The following is a 15,768-nucleotide window of genomic DNA, read 5'->3' on the forward strand; positions in this document are numbered from 1 at the left end:
GCAAAAGCAAGTTCCTCTGCCCGCAAAGAATGGAATTTTGCACTTCCAAAGGCTTTGCACTAGTGTCCTTAGCAATTACCCCAAGTGTGGAAAAGAACTCCCACTACCCTCTGGTTGGGTGAAGCGTGCCCAAGAGACTCTTCTGCATTTTATGTTATTTTATTATTTTATTTTATTTTATTTTATTTTATTTTATTTTATTTTATTTTATTTTATTTTACTTTATTTTACTTTATTTTATTTCATTTCATTTCATTTCATTTCATTTCATTTCATTTATTTCATTTCATTTCGTTTCATTTCATTTCATTTTTATTTTATTTCATTTTATTTTATCTTTTTTAGGTAGCCTCAGGGGCAAAGAGGGGTCGTCCTGCTCCGCGCCGGGAGGCCGGTCTGACCCCGGTGGCCCCCGATTCCTGCTAAGCGGAGCCTGAGGAAAGCAGATGGCAAGGGAACGCGGGCAAGGAATTAAGCCGGGCAAGGAAATAATTAAATAAATAAGCAAATAAATAAAACCCACCGTGTCTGCAGACAGAAATAAATAAATAAGTAATAACGAAAAAGGCTGAATCTTGCCAGATAGAGGGAGCAATTTAGCTCTTGGCACAGCCCGGTGCAGCGCAGAGGAGCGCGTGTGCCGCCGGCAGCCGCCTTCCCTCCCTCCCTCCGTCGCTGCCGGAGGGGCCGGAGCCGGTTTGGGAAGCGAAATCCCCGGGGGGCTGCCGAGGGCAAAGCCAGCCGCCCCGGAGGGCATTCCCAGAGGCCGCGGCTTCCCGGCCTTTCCGATGGGAAAGCGCTGCGGAAACCGGCGGGCGCGCGCGCTGTGCCCACGGGGGGTTTGGCACCCACGGCGGCGCCAGCGGGAAAAACACCGCGAAAAACACGACGCCCTCGCCCAGCGCCTTGGGAAAAGACACCTCTTCCCCCGGGATGCGCTGTGGGGCTGCGGAGCGTTCAAAGGCATCAATAATAAATAGAAAAATTCACATTTCAGCTCCCCGCTGCTTCCAGGTGTGCCAGGTGCAGGCACCGCTGCAGCCAGCAAATAGGGCTGGCTCCGGCACACTTCATTTTCGCCATCATCCCGGCGCTTCCCTTCCTCTCCAAAGGAAGGAGCGGAGGTTAATCAAGAGGGAGCCCCCGGCAGCGCCGCCTCCGTTATTTTCCCTCTTCCCCCAGGGCGCGCAGACGTTTAGACCAAACTCCATTACCCGGCTAACGAGATTTGCAAGCTGGCGGGGAGCTCCTCACTGGAGGCAGCGGTTCCGAGTCCCGCCAGCGACGGGAAAACGGCCCGAAATCTCCCAAAAAACCTTCCTCGCTTCCAACCCCAGGGACACGCACAACGTCCTCCAAGGGACCTGCCCTGAAGCATCCGTGTCCTTCAGGAGGGGAAATTTCCCGGCTTTTTCCACATCCATAGACAAGACAGAGTAAATCACTGCAGTCCAGCAGGAGCCCAGCCTGTTCCTCCTGCACGGGGGGTATTTCTGCATTCCCAGAGGAATAACATGACGCTTCCAGCCAGCTGAAAACATCTTGCTTAAAACTCCCCCTTATCCCCATCAAGTTATCCTGCATTTCTTTGGAAAATGTCAAGCTCTCTCCATCCTCAACAAAACAAAATTCCTTTGAGCCCCGTTTTTCTACCTTACCGCCACCAGTTCCTACCTCGTTTCTTTCCCTGACCTTCCAGCTTTTCATTCATTTTTCCAAACTTTCAACAAAAAGAAAAAAGGAGGGAAAGGGAAAAAAAAAAGAAAAAAAGGAGTGGGGGGGAGAAACTTTCCGCAAAACTTTCCCAAGCTGAAGAAATTTTGAATATAGACCTTTCTGGGGACACCTACAGCCTGGGCCAGCAAGAAGGAATAAGAGGGAGAAACGCAAAACGATAAAGCAACAATAATAACGATAGTATTCATGACTACGGATGATGACGATGATGATGGCGATGCAATTGTCATGGGAATTAATTATTCCATGCCCTGGAATGCCACTCGCCGGAGCGTTTGCTCTTTCTCCCCGTTTGCCCCCGGCACTGGCCCACTTGCCTGCCTTGCAGCCGCCTCGCGGGGCTGCTTTTAATTCACACACGTGCTCGTTGCAGCCCTTTGACTGAATTAAGCAGGAAGGAGAGGGGAAAAAATAAATAAAATGAAGGCAGAAAACCTGGAGCTGCTGCCTCCACGCAACAGGGCAAAAGCAATGTGTACTGCCCCGAGACACCTATTTTCGAGTGCCTGCCTGCATTTCCCTTCGCTAGCCATCACTTCCCTTTGCAAGAAAGGTTGCAAATCAAACATTTGCATAGCCAAAAAAGCACCAAAAAAAAACCCCAGAAGGACCAAGCAACGGAGGGGCCCGGGCAGATCCAGCGGGCAGTGCTGGGAGCAGCTCCCAGCCTTTCCCGGGAGTTTAATAATAGCAAAGGTATTTATACAACCGAAATATTTCTGTTAAAAGGCTAAGCGCTGGTATGTCACGCCAGTCACTTCAATTTAAAATAAATGCTCAAAGTTCTCTCTGGGAAAAGCTTGCAGCTAGCTATAAATACATGCAATATGCAGATGGGGTGGGTTTTTTGTTGTTTTGAATCCAGATTTATTCTTCTTCAGAGACCCTAACTGCGCAACAGTGCAGCGTTTCTATAGCACAGATTTCCCGAGGCCCCAGCAGTCGGGATTTCTAGCCCATCCTGCTGCTTTCTTTTCCCCCTCTTTTTTCTCCATCCCTTCTGTACAGAGCAGCAGCTCCGGCTTTGTCGAGCGGCTCCCTGGAAGCAGGGAATATTTATATCCATCACTCCCAAGTGCAACCTTTTGGCCCAAAGCTCGAGAGAACGCTCAAATCCCCAGGCCTGCGACTTGATGCCGTGGCTATATATGGGCAAAAACTACCCCGGCGAGGGGAGAAAAAGATGCAAAGTCCCTTGGAATCCCCAGGCCTGCAGCCGTTCTGCGGCCCCATGGTGGCCAATGGGGCTGGTGCAGTGGCCACGCGAGGATCCTGGCCCTTCCCGTGCTGGAACAGCAGCAAAAACGTCTCCCACGGGAAACGGAGCAAGGGAGGAAATCGTGGCACGCCGGAGCGCCCGGTTCGCCCGGGACACGAGCGGCACCGAGCGCTTCCCCTTTGCGAGAAGGCTCTTTGAACGCAGGCAGCCCATCTGAATTTAAAAGAAATGAAAAAAAATGTTTTAAAAAAAAGCGAGAGATTATAAAAGAAAACTCGCATGTCCTTTTGTGAGATCTTAGCGCGCTGACTTGACCTGCTTATTGCTCCTTGGCAGACAGCGGCAAATTCATTTCTGCACATGTCCCTGCCATATGTGGTGATGAAACCACCAGGGCTGTTTCTATTTAAATAGAAACCCTCTTTTGTTTCTCTTTCTGCAGTGCACGCTGCAGCTCGGCAGGCCACGGGCGCAAAACCACCGGTGTTTCACCCCGGACAGTGCCAAAGCCACGGGAATGCCATGGGGATGCAGTGTCTTCCAGCCAAGGAAGACACCTCGAGACAAGCTGTCCGCAGCTGACGTCTCCCATGCCCATTTTTCACCTTGTATTTTATTTACGCCCCTGTTGCATCCTCTTTTGGAGGGCAGTATAAAGAAGAGCTGAGGAGAGAGAGAGGAAATTTCTGCAGCCCAAGAGAGGGGAGGTCTTTCCACCGGCCCTGTAAGCAAGCAGACTTCTTGTTCCATCATATGTGGTCCTCAAACACCCAGCAGATGTGACTGTACCCCAGTGGTAGGCCACGGCCTGCGATATTCCTTGCCCAGGATCTCTGCACCGATCGCTTAATGTTACCATTGCAACATGGATTTGCTGGGGACTGAAGGGTGATGTTTTATCTTGCCTAAGTGCCCTCTCTAAAACACAAACCAAAAACCCCTACAGATTCCTTACGGTTCCTCCTTTTCTATAGATTTTTGATGAAAAGCAGGTAAGCTTCTGTGAAAAAAATCCCATTTTCCTCATTTTCATTGAGAGGAGAAATTGCAATAAGGAGAGTGACCTTTTGGCAAAGCTGAGGCCTCCCAACATAAATGTTGCAGGTTTGATGACCAGTAACCCTATACAACTTCTATTCCACGAAGATGTAACCTCAGGACCCATAAAGGTCATCTCTAGCAGTTTTAGCAGATGTAGCTATGTTGTATTTGGAGATCAGACTAGCTGGGAGATGAAGCCCTCCTTCACAGTCTAAAATGATTTAGAAAATCAGTGGCCTCCATTTCATGGTGATCTACCTAGTAGACCTAGTAGCAAAGACCTTCTTGCTCAGAGGAAAACTCCCTGGAGCTGCTTGGAGACATCAGCATGCTCAGGAGGTGCCTGCTGGGCTTTCCCAGCAGCTTTTACTAGGACTGTCAAAAAAAACCCCACTCTTGAGGTCAGGTAGCCCACCGCAATGTCACGCCACTCAAGGGTCCCGCTCAAGGTCTGCAACTTAACTTGAATTAACTCAAATTTATTTCTTCAGCCCTCCAACTCCACCACTGGCAACTTGTCGGAGAGGCTCCCTGAGTAACACTCACACGGATCAACACGTGTCTCCTCGTGGATGATAAAGGCCAGGAGGGGATGGATCCACACCGCTGTCACACATGACCCCCTCCACGTCACCCTTCTCCTTGGTGGCCCTTAAGCCCTTGAGCCCACCCACTCAGAGTGCCCAAACGCAGGTCTCTGTAGCTCTCCCTTGCTCATGCACAGGCCTTGACAGCGAATTTTCTTGGCAAGACCAGAGGTATTCCCTTTTCCTTGTTACTCTTACCTTTCCTGCCTTGAGCCAAGCCAGGGCTCTCCGTGCGAGCACGCTGGAGCTGAACCTGGTCCAACAGCGGCTCGATAGATCTAAGACACAGATGTCGAAGCCATCCAGCGGCGAGAGCCAATGGGCTCTTCCCAGCTCACCCTTGCGAACGGGAGCAACCCAGCTCCGGACTCCAACCTGGGCACACGTCCGCATGCTCATGGGTGCTGGGTCTAGAACGATGGGCATCAAGGAGCCACTTGAGCTTCCCACTTTCTGCTCCTGCTCTGCAGGACTGAGACTGGAGCGTGATTCTCCCCTCAAAAGCAGCAATTCCTTTGCACAGCCAGGGCTGGACAGAGGAGGTATGGAGTCTAGATGCTGCTTGGCATTTTCCTGAAAGCCCCAGCTCTGGGGCTAGACCAAAATTATACTAATATTTTTCACCTAAGTTATGATGAGTGAAGAACCCCTCAACGTTTTATCGGCATTGCAGAAGAAAACATTGCTAGAAAGGCTCAGGCAAATAAAAAGCACCTAACAGCACCGCAGCACCATTTTCGTGGCATTTAAGCAGCCAGGTCTTCAGGGAAGCTGTGTGTGACCACACTACAAACACGACTCGAGGGGTCTGCACATGCAAAAGAAAGCAGTGGCAGAGATATGGAAAAGAAAGTTACACCCAGAGAGAAGGAGGCGTGACTCTTCACGTTGGTAGGAAAATAACTTAAAAAGATTCCATGGGATTAGGGAGCCAAGGCATGGAGCTCCCTGGAGATGCCCCAGGCCTTGCCTGGCAGGACCAGGAGCTTCTCCTGGTGGAGGTCGTCTTCTTCTGAGCACCAGGAGGAAGGGATACCAGGACCGTTTCTTGTCTGAGGCTAATTACCTACGATCCTCTCCCATTTCCCCCTTGTTTTGGGGACAGCTTTCTCCCCTCATCATCATCCTCAGAGCAGTGAGGGTGCTGGAGCACTGGGGCCCGTCACCTGCTCTGGGAGAGGTGGGACACTACAGAGGAACAAGGAGCCGACCTGGGGATTTCAACAGCTTTTCAAATAAGAAATTTAATCTGTTTTCCAGATCAAGTTTAATAAGTGCAGCCCCTAGCCCACCAGTGCTTTCAGATCCTGCATGAGGGCTCTCCAAGGCCATCAGCTCCCAGGGGCCTGAGACACGAGGCTTGATTGTACATAATTAAATACTGCTCCCTTATCTAGATTTCAAAGTTTGCTGCTGGGGCTTGACTACCCGTGCTCTCTTCCCCTCTAATTAGCTCCCTTAATCTACGCAGGCTTCTTTCTTCCCCCGGCGGGGACGGGGCTCTCGTGCAGGGAAGTTTGGTTGGCATCTAATTATTTGCAGAGGAGACAGGCAATGCCAGCCATGCCCTGGGTACCTGTCACAAGCAAAGGGCCAGGCTGTGGTGGCCACAAAGGAGCTGCGGAGGGTGCCCATGGTTGTCCTTTCTGCTGCCTCTGCCACTTGCCATCCCACCACCCATTTGTGGCACAAGACCTTGCAGGACAGGGGCCACCCCATCTGAAAGGCAGCTCCTCCCAACGCTGCTTTTGCTTGTCTAGGGCATAAAAAAATACAAAAGGGGGAGTTCTCACGATGTCATCTCACCCAACCACATCCTAGAAGAGTCCAAACCACCCAGCACCTTCTGCAAGTCCTTGACCAAGGGACCTCCTGCTGATGGAGGTCACTCACTTCCCTCAGCGGTTCTTGGGGGATCCTGTTGCCATCAGGAGGAGGTTCTCCCTCCAGGCTGAGCCCAATCACTTCTGCTGTGGTCACTTCTGCTGGACTCTTTCCCGCTCCGTCTGGAACTGGGTGTCCAGAGCCAAAGGCAGCCAAGGAGAGCGCAGCAGGATGACCGCACTCCTTCGGAATAGCTCCAGAATGAGGTCATCCACGTGTTTTTTTGTTTGTTTTTGTGTTTTGCCTGAGCATGACATGAGCTCACACGCAGCCCCTGGGTCATGATGGCTTGTAACTGCATTTGGGCAGGAATAGCTTCCTTCCAGACTATCTCCCCACCAATCTTTGTGAAGTTCTCCCTAACTTTCCCAATGCTCACAGCCCCTCTACTCTTGCTATCCACACGTTTAAGTAACCACCTTTTCTTGTTTGCCTCCAGCAGTCTCCAGTTCAGGACACATATCAGCCCGACCCTTCTTGGCCTCCACCTGGCACAACCATCCTCTACAGTCACATTAGATCCATCACCTCAGAGATCCCTTTGGCCAGTGTTTCCTTAGAGCATGACCAAACGCAGCAACGTTAAAAGCTCTTCTGAAGCTTGTCCCTCATCCAAAAGCCTGACGTGAAAGCAAATCAGGTTGGCTTGATAAGATTCGCTCTTGACAAATCTATGCCAGCTCTTATTCAGCTCCTCTTATCTCTGATGTCCTTGCAAATAACATGGTGATTTATTCCAGGCTCTTGCAGCTGAAACAGGAGACCTAGTCTGGCTGAGCCCTGCTCTGCTGCTTCCAAGGGTGGCAACTGAGGCCCCTGTGCATCCCACCCACCCTTCGGGGAGGCTCCTTCTTCCAGGCTCAGCACAGGAGGGTTTCCCCACGCTGCATTTTCAAACCAGAGCTGTCCTTAGCTTGCAGCGTGGCACTGGACACCGTGCACCGCGAGCCAGAGAGGGGACACTCTTGCTGACGAGCCCGGTGGGCAGAGGAGCTGAGCTACCAGCACCCTCAACCCGAGAGGAGCTCCATCTGCAAAGTTTGAGGTGCTGATGAGCACTTTAATGGATCGATTTATTTTTACTCCAAATTGTTTGCGACGCCTCAACCTGTAATTATTTTGCTCTCATGGAAGCAAGTACCATTACTCAACAGAGCTTGAAAAAGAGCTCCTCAGAGCAAATTGATCTTTTTAATTCACTGTTTTTTGGGAGGCGGGAGGAGGGGGAAGCCCTGGGCTCCTCTCAGCCCATCTCCACCTCCGTGTTTATCCATCAGGGAGCATCTGCACGTGGCAGACTGTCCCCTGCACTGTCCCACCGGGCACACGTGCGCTATCGGCTCCATCTCTCCCCATCCAGCGCCCGCTACACGAGGATGCGCTCCGGGCCCTGACTTTTCATCACCACTTTGTTTCTCCTTGCCAGGCACGTTTTGTTGTTGCCTTGGCTATGTAGGAAGGAGTCCAGCCACCATGGAAATGGTACCATATAGGGACTGGATGGAGGAGACAGATGCTGGTCACCCTTGCGCTTGCACAGCGGTGGGAATATTTTCTCTCTTACACTGAGATATTTTTAAAACCGCGAATGCCGTTATTATTTGTCGTCACCCAGGATCTAGCACTGCCATTCTTGGAAGCCAGGACAAAGTCAGTGCCACAAACATTATTAGTAGTGGGTTTGCTATCTCCCAAGATAGATATCCTCGAGCTAAGTGATGTTTAAGGCCCAAGGAGCACTGACCTTAACTCCCAGTGATGCCCAAGGCTGATGGGGACCCCATGCTGCCAGTGTCACTCGAGCACGTGCCAAGGGTCTGCAAAGATGGGACGGGGGCTTCTCCTGCCCCCAGCCATCCCTTGTCCCCAGCGAGGACCTGAGCAGCTGCCCTGTGCACCAGGACCAGCCTTTCCCCTGCTGCCAAACATCACCAGGGCTGCTGCTTGGATGCCATAAAACAAGCTGAGACGCGGTGCTTTACGAATGACTACAGTGCACCTAATAGGCAGCCTTTTCATAAAGGCACATAGTAGATGTTTACGCAGACCCTGATGCAACTAATAACTGCCTCGCAATGGCTTTTGGAGCATTATTACATATTTAAGCTCCAAACTCCCTTACTTCACCACAGAGATGCAGCTGGAAGCAGGAAATTGCCAACAGCTCGTTACAAATAAGGAAACATTAGTTTTCCAAGGACAAAAGCCACAGCGGTCCCTCAACTGGAGCACACCGCTCTCGTCCTCGCTATCCTCCATCCTGGTGCTCTGCCATCTGCCGATGCCGTGTGCTCCATCCCAACCCCTGCTGCCCCAGGGATGCAGCGAGACTGAGTCGCCGGGTCTCCTTCATGGACAACCCTGTCCAAGCCAGACCTCCAAGTGCCACCGGGATGGCAGAAAGCAGCACTGCACCCACCGGCATTGCCCTGCCAAGAGGAGGATCAGCTGGAATCGCAAGACGTGGCGACACATGGACATCTCCATCCTCTCGCGTTGTAGAGGAGACGCCTTCACAGGGAGCTTCTACCCTCAAGTCCAGAACGGGTTTCCCTCCTCCTAAAGCCATCTACACCAGCCCTCCTCACAGCAGCATCACCTCAGAGACACCCTCCCCACCACCCTGCTGCCGGGGGCACTTTTCCCTCTTGGAAGCTGCACGGCACAAACGCGACACCGAGCCAGTCCTGGCGCCAAGTCAGCCCTTCCCTGGTGCTGTGGCTTTAGAAACCCTTCATCCAACGCCTCTTGGAAAGGCAAAGGACAACTGGAAAGAAAGACAAGCGCTGTTTTGTTCCTGCTCCTCCCACCCCCGAATCTGCTCTGGTTGACCATGACATTTTCGTGTGGCTCTCGGGAGGGAGCATGTGCTGTCTCTGGGGACAAGGTGACATTTTCCCAAAAAGCTCGGAAGAGTTTAGCTGGTGTTTGTGCCCCTGATGGTGTTTGGCTTCCAGAGAAATGCCCAAAGCAGCTGTGAAAAGCCCATTTCAGCAGGCCAAGAATTTCTCTCCCTAAGGGCATCAGAGGGCTCCTTCACCGAGCCGGTTAAACAGGACAGAATGAAATACGAATTACAAGGTGAAATGTCAGTAGAACCGGCTGCCCAGGTATTTCCTTGTAACATCTCTGAAGCTGATAAAGACGGGAGTTCACCTAATTCATGCAGAATTAAGGGAAAGGGGATAGTTGCAAAAGCATTGCAGGTTAAAACAAAACAAAAACAAAAAACAAAAAGGGTGGAGGGTGGAAACACGCTCCTGTCCAAGGCATGAGCTGCACCTGAGAAGCAAGAACGGCCGCTTTGCACAGAGGGCTGCTTTTCCACCATCGTGCTGCTCCTCAGATAGCATCAGCTCTCTATTCCTGTTTCCAGAGAAAGGCTCTTCCCTAGCTCTTTGCTCTGGAAAAGGAGGTATCAACAGATTGCAAAATGGGGAAGCCTCCCCAGACACCACTAGCAAACAACACGTTACATAACTGGACCATCCGGGAGCAGCAAGATCTCCAGAAGACCGGGGTCTTCCCAGTGCCTCTAATTTTATGAGGACTTTCCATTGAGCCAGGGCTCCAACAGAGAAGCTCGCACTGTCCCCCTTCCCTTACTGCTAGAGAAGAACATCCCACTCAATTCTCATCGATCTAAGCCCTGCAACCTTGAGTGCTGGAGCCAACGAGGTGGCAAAGACCTTTGGAAAGGTCAGTAAAGCCACCTCCTGGACAGAGAGCCAGGGCAACGAGTTTGAGAGAACTCAAACTCGTTGAATTACAGCACATCAGATATTGCTGGGAGGAGTTGCACCACGCTACACAGCTGTGATTCCTCTGAAGCAGTGCCACAGCAAACAGCCTCCAGCTCGAAAGTCCACCTACGGCTCAAGCGAACCACGTGTGCCCTCTTCTACCTGCATGGAGCTGCCCCTTGCCCAATGCGTGGCCCTGCAGTGGGCCGGGGCCACCTCCTCCCATGCCTGTGGGCTCCCAAAACAGCCTCCGTTTCCCAAGAACTATCCCACCCATAGCAGATGGCTTAAAGACAGCATGATGTGATGGCAACGCACTGGCATCTGCACAGAAAAAAAGCACTCCCCAGTTTTGAAGAAAGCTGCTTTCCCCACTTCTTCCTTGCTTCTTGCATGCAGACAGCTGGTAAGGAAAGGAAAGAGGAGTTTTGGGAAGGAAAAGGCACACACCACCCATTTGGAGGCACCCATGGCTGAAGGATGGTGGAGACCCCAGCAGAGCTGGCTCCAAGGCGCCAGGGCAGCCCGACAAGGGAACTGAAGCCGAATGTCAGCCCAGTTTCACTACTGCTTGGAACAACCTGCTTACAAAGCAACGAGCCTTTAGGGGATGTCCTTGTGGCCTAGTTCATTTCCCCTCCGCAGGCACCTCCGTGGTTCTCCCCAAAAGAAGAAGCTCAAATAACTGTAGCGGAGTCGCTGCTCACGAGCTCAGCCCAGGAACAAGGGCACGTTGCGCGCTCCTCGCCTTGGCGGGGCCTCCAGACTGCCTCAAGTCTCGCCCACTTCTGAGAAGCAAAAATCCCAACACCTGTCTGCTCTCCTAACACCCTGCCTGACAACTACAAACGGCGTTTTAATTTCTCCCACCAGAAAAAAAAAAAAAAAAGGCAATTTTTCCATTTGCTTTCTTCTCCCTGTACACACGGAGCAGATGAGGGCAGCGCACAGGGCCTCAGGCCAGTCTGCACTGCCTGGGGACATGCCCTGGCTCCTAAGAGGCCACCCGCAGGAGATGCCACATCCAAGCCAAGCTTTAGCCCTCTCTTGCAGCAGCCATGCTATTTCTTAGGGACCCCTGGAAGTCCTACACAGCAGTGCTGTGCCACACAGTCTGCTGCCATCAGGACTACCCTACAGGTGGGCTTCACTTGGGGAGACCCTCTGGCTGGAGCAATAGGACTCCAGCCCCATGCTCCCCCCAGAACTATAACCAAGGATGTCTCCTTCGGAAATACCTGAGGATAGATATTATCTGCCGCAACTTCTTGGGCTAGTTCACATTCTCCACATAATGTGATAAACGAGGCTGCAGCACAAGCTCTTTTTCTACTAGCCATCCAGTAGCACTTGGGAGTAACCTCCAACAGCTTCCAGACGCTTTTCTCTTTGAAAACCACCAAACAGGGTGGTTTTCACAAAAGCCTTCTCTGTGTGACAAGGCTTACTCAGGACACGCGTTAGACAACAACCCAGGCCTGCAGCCTCCTCAAAAAGAGGAGAAGAAGGGATCTCCTCCAAAGGAGCACCAGTGGAGCAGGCCGAGCTGACCCTCAATAGGCACCAGAAAGGACGTAACCCAATTCAAAGACTCGGCCTAGGCTTTTTGCAGGACAGGCTGCTGCTTGGAGGTAGCAGCCACCTCAGTTCTGGTCCCCACCAGGTGTGTGCTCGGCAGGTGGGTTCAATGGAGGAAGCTGGGCTTGCAGACCAGTCCCACCTCCCTGCTGCTGGGCTGGAGTGCCCCAAGCAAGCACCGCTGTTCGCTAGCAAAGCAGGAACACAGCAGTTCAGACCCCCTGAAGCACACAAGGCCATCCAGGGCTTGCTACAACACTCTGGCACCCGCACCCCTCCGGTACACCTTGGGAGCCACGTGCGTTTAACTTTTTTGGGGGGGAAGACTTCACAAGTAACAAACAAACAAGAAAACCTCTTCACTTACACTATCTCATCGTTCTGGAACTCCAGCTCCCCACAGGTGTCTTCAAAGTCCTCTCCTCCACCTTTGGCCGTCCCTTCGATGGTTTTGTAGGGCACAATAACATTTCCTCGCGCGCCAGAGGTTCGCAGAACTTTCACTTCCATGGTCCCCACGCTCTCGCTGACGTGCGTCACCGGCTCCTCAAAGGTAAAGATGCCAGCATGATCATCGTCAAAGATGGTGACGGTAGCAGTAGATGGTGAGCCAAGGCAAGCGAGCGTTGAGACACGACCAGCCTCGAGAATGCTTTCATCTGAGGCCTCAGTGCTCACACGGACATTGCTGAGATGGACCAGGAAATTCTCATCCTCCTCGAAAATGTCATCGTCAATTATGCCAACCCGTATTTCTTTCTGGGTCTCCCCTGGCTTGAAGACTACAGTCCCTTCGGTGAACTCATAGTCAGAGCCGGCATTGGCCGTGCCATCCTCTGTCCGGAAGTCAACGTACACCGTTTTGGTCAAGTCACCTCCACGGCGAATGATGGTCAAAGCAACGGTGCCACAGTTCTCCAGACACTGATAGGTGCCCTGCTCAAAGTAGAGCTTGCTGATGGGATCATTTTCTGCCACCTCACTGTTGACCTCGTGCATGCTGACAGCTTTGCGGGCCTGGTCTGCAGCATGTCTCTTCAAGATGTTGCCAGCCCCAGTCATGAGCCGAGTAGCCTGAATGCGATAAAAGGCCCTGCTCTTCTGTTGTTGGCTCAGGACCTGGTAGTTGGCCAGCTCAATAAGCTGCTCAATTTCCTTGTCGGGGTGCTTTTGTTTCAGCTCCTTCAGGATTCGAGCCATTTCCCTCCTGGCTTCCTCGTCGTCCTGGTCTTTCTCATCGACCGCCAACACCAGTGTCCCATCCAAGAAGTTCTCCACATGAGAATTGGCCACTTTTCCATCCATCTCAATATCAGCTTTAGAGGAGGGTCGGTCACCCTCGTGTTCGATGATCATGCCTCTCTGCTTGCCAGCCCGGTATTTCTTGTAGACGTACTTGTAAAATAAAAGCCTCCTGTCAGCTACCCAAGCAAACACCACACAGATAGGGAAGAAGAAGAAAGTGAGCAAGCCTTCCCAAACTTCCACAATCCCAGGAGACGACACAGATAAAATAATATAAAGCCAAGTGTAGGCAAAGATGCTCCAGGCTGCTGTAACAAAAAACACTCGCAAGTGCTTGATCTTCCTTATCTCTCCATCAGGAACAACGTAAACGCAGATCGCAATGATGACAAACATGTTAAACGCAGCACTCCCTACAATGGTGCTCGGCCCCAAGTCCCCCGCTGTGAAGCCGTGACCACAGACTTCGATGACTGACAGGAGGATCTCAGGGGCGGACGAGCCCAAGGCCATCAGCGTGAGGTTGGAAACAGTCTCATTCCAGATCCTCACTGTGGTCTTGCTGGTCTCCCCGTTGGGCTTCTTGATGGTTATCTCCCGTTCTTGGGATGTAATGACTTCAATGGAGGACATGAAGCGGTCGGCTATGATGGATACTCCCAGGAACATGTACACCATGGCTACAAAGTACACTGTGGCCCGAGCGATTTTGTCACCAAACGAGGGGTCTTGGGGTTCCCATATGGGCAAAATGACACCTTTCTTGCAGATGTAGGAGCCGGTGCACTCCTCGGTGTCGTTGAGCGGCTCCTCGCTCGGGCTCTCCGCGTACGCCCCGTCTGTGCGGCACAGCAACACCACCACCACGCTCAGGAGGTGGAGACCCCCCGGGAAGGCGGGCGCGTGCGTCGCTCGCGACATGGCCGCTGCCGCCAAACCGCTCCCAAACGTCCTCGACCTGCGGACACCAAAGGAAAGACGCGTTAGCTAAGTCCAACCAGAAACAAACCGTGTGGAAAGGAAGATCTCTGTTGTTTCCTGCCTCTCCCAAAAATCCAGTGGAATTACTCTTTTGCTGAAGAACTCCCATTTAAGGGGCCCAATTTGTATTACGATTACTACGGATTTTGACGTGTCCACCATCTACAGCGAGGTCACCTCACGAGAGACGGGTCCAGATGCTGCCTGCAGGCACCCGACCCCCTTCAGCTAAGCCGATATTTAACTCCAGCTTCTCCCCTCTCTTTGCTAAAAGCTGATTTCTTTAATTGCATTTTCCTATTTCTCGTCTAATTAAAACACATCATTCTGCTCCGCTGCTGGCACGATTGTCTCCCATTTCCAAATTACTGAGGACTCGCTTGAAGTTCACGGTAAGAGTGGGAGAAAACAGATAAGTTTTCTTCTCTGTCACCCCCCCCCAAGTTTTTCAAATATTTTAATACTTTTAATCACTGTAAGCTACATATTTTAGAGCGTTTTTATGCTCAGTCCTGCCCAGCATCCGCTCCGTATCCGAAGCCGGCACAATGCACGAGGCAGCCCTGGGAAAGCCACGCTCCTCACAGCCCCTCAGTCATGAGGGACACCAGAAGGACAGTCTTTAATTAACGATTTTGGAGCCATTTCTTCCACAGCGCATCACTTTGCACCTTCCCGATGCTGGAAAGAGCCCCGTGTGCATCCAAGCACGGATCTCTTGGCATGCTTCGAGAGGAAACCTGTCCCTACGCTCTCTTCCCACTGGGTCAGCTTTGCCAGCTCCTGCTCCGAGGCTTTTTGCACTCCCTTCCCTGCAGCGGGCACGGCAGCAATCCCTGCCCTTGCCCTGCCTCACACTTTCCCATTTTCCTAAAGTACGCAGGGATGCTTAGTGCAGGAGTCTGCGTGAGCTTGGTCTTTCCAGCTCAATTTTGCTAGCCAATAAAAGCCTGATTCCTAGTAATTAATCCTGTGTTTTCTCCATATTTTCTCCATTCCAAGTTAATTTATCACACAACACTTCATGCTTCTAAGACCGAAAACAACAATGCCAGCACATTTACTTCACCAGAGCCTACAAATGACTCGACCAGAAGCCCTCTGCCCTGCTTGCTTTTATTGCAGGATGCTGTAGCAGGATGAAGGCGGTGGCAGTTTGATTGCCATGGTTTGATGCAAGTCGATGACATTTCTTTCCCGGGAATTCTGTAGGGCCCTCCCTGCCTGCTGCAATTTCCTAATTGTGGGAAAGGCATTCCGAGCAGGAAGGAGCAATTCAGCGAGCTGGGCGATGCGGGCAGACAAGGCAAATGAGAGGAGCAAGTCTCCCCTAAGACAGATCGCAAAATCAAATGCAGATAATGAAAAAGGGGTGCAGCCTTTTGCAGGAGAAATCCCGCTAATGCACCAAAAGGTCCCGCTGCCCCAGTGCCCGGCTCCACGTGCCTTCTGCTTCCCACGGAGCTGCCGCTCACGAATGGGAAGTGAGAAATTCAAAACATCATGTTCTTAAAGAAGAGCACCTCGTTGCAGGCCGTTTGGCAGGCGGCTAATTGGAAGCAGATGTGAGCTCAAGAGCCATGGAAGTTGAGCCGAAACACGAGTTAGTCACCCGGCAGCTGCGATCCCGGGTGCGTTTCACGCAGCTTCGGACCACGTCTTCGAGACGGTTGATGAAAGGGGCTGTCAAAATACAGGCTGGGTATCAGCTCGTTTTATCACCTATAGCTCCAGGGTGCCTTTAAAAAATCAT

General features: G+C 51.8%; 1 protein-coding gene across 6 annotated transcripts in view; it reads right to left on the reverse strand.

The window, feature by feature from the left end:
* SLC8A1 (solute carrier family 8 member A1) overlaps nucleotides 1–13,970 on the reverse strand; it is a 38,611-nt gene extending 24,641 nt beyond the window's left edge. For 5 of the 6 annotated variants that reach the window (XM_088521304.1, XM_088521306.1, XM_088521302.1 and 2 more), the window contains exon 1: nucleotides 12,157–13,963. In XM_088521304.1, the coding sequence (XP_088377430.1) occupies nucleotides 12,157–13,955 (1,799 nt within the window). In that variant the 5' untranslated portion in view covers nucleotides 13,956–13,963. Of the gene's footprint in view, nucleotides 1–12,156 lie in introns of all 6 variants that reach the window. The other variant, XM_088521305.1, reaches the window with a different exon arrangement.
* Nucleotides 13,971–15,768: the final 1,798 nt, after the last annotated feature.

This window comes from Tinamus guttatus, unplaced genomic scaffold (assembly GCF_059628265.1).
Source record: "Tinamus guttatus ecotype Peru unplaced genomic scaffold, ASM5962826v1 Tinamus_guttatus_pri_ptg000116l, whole genome shotgun sequence".
Classification (NCBI taxonomy): Eukaryota; Metazoa; Chordata; class Aves; order Tinamiformes; family Tinamidae; genus Tinamus; species Tinamus guttatus.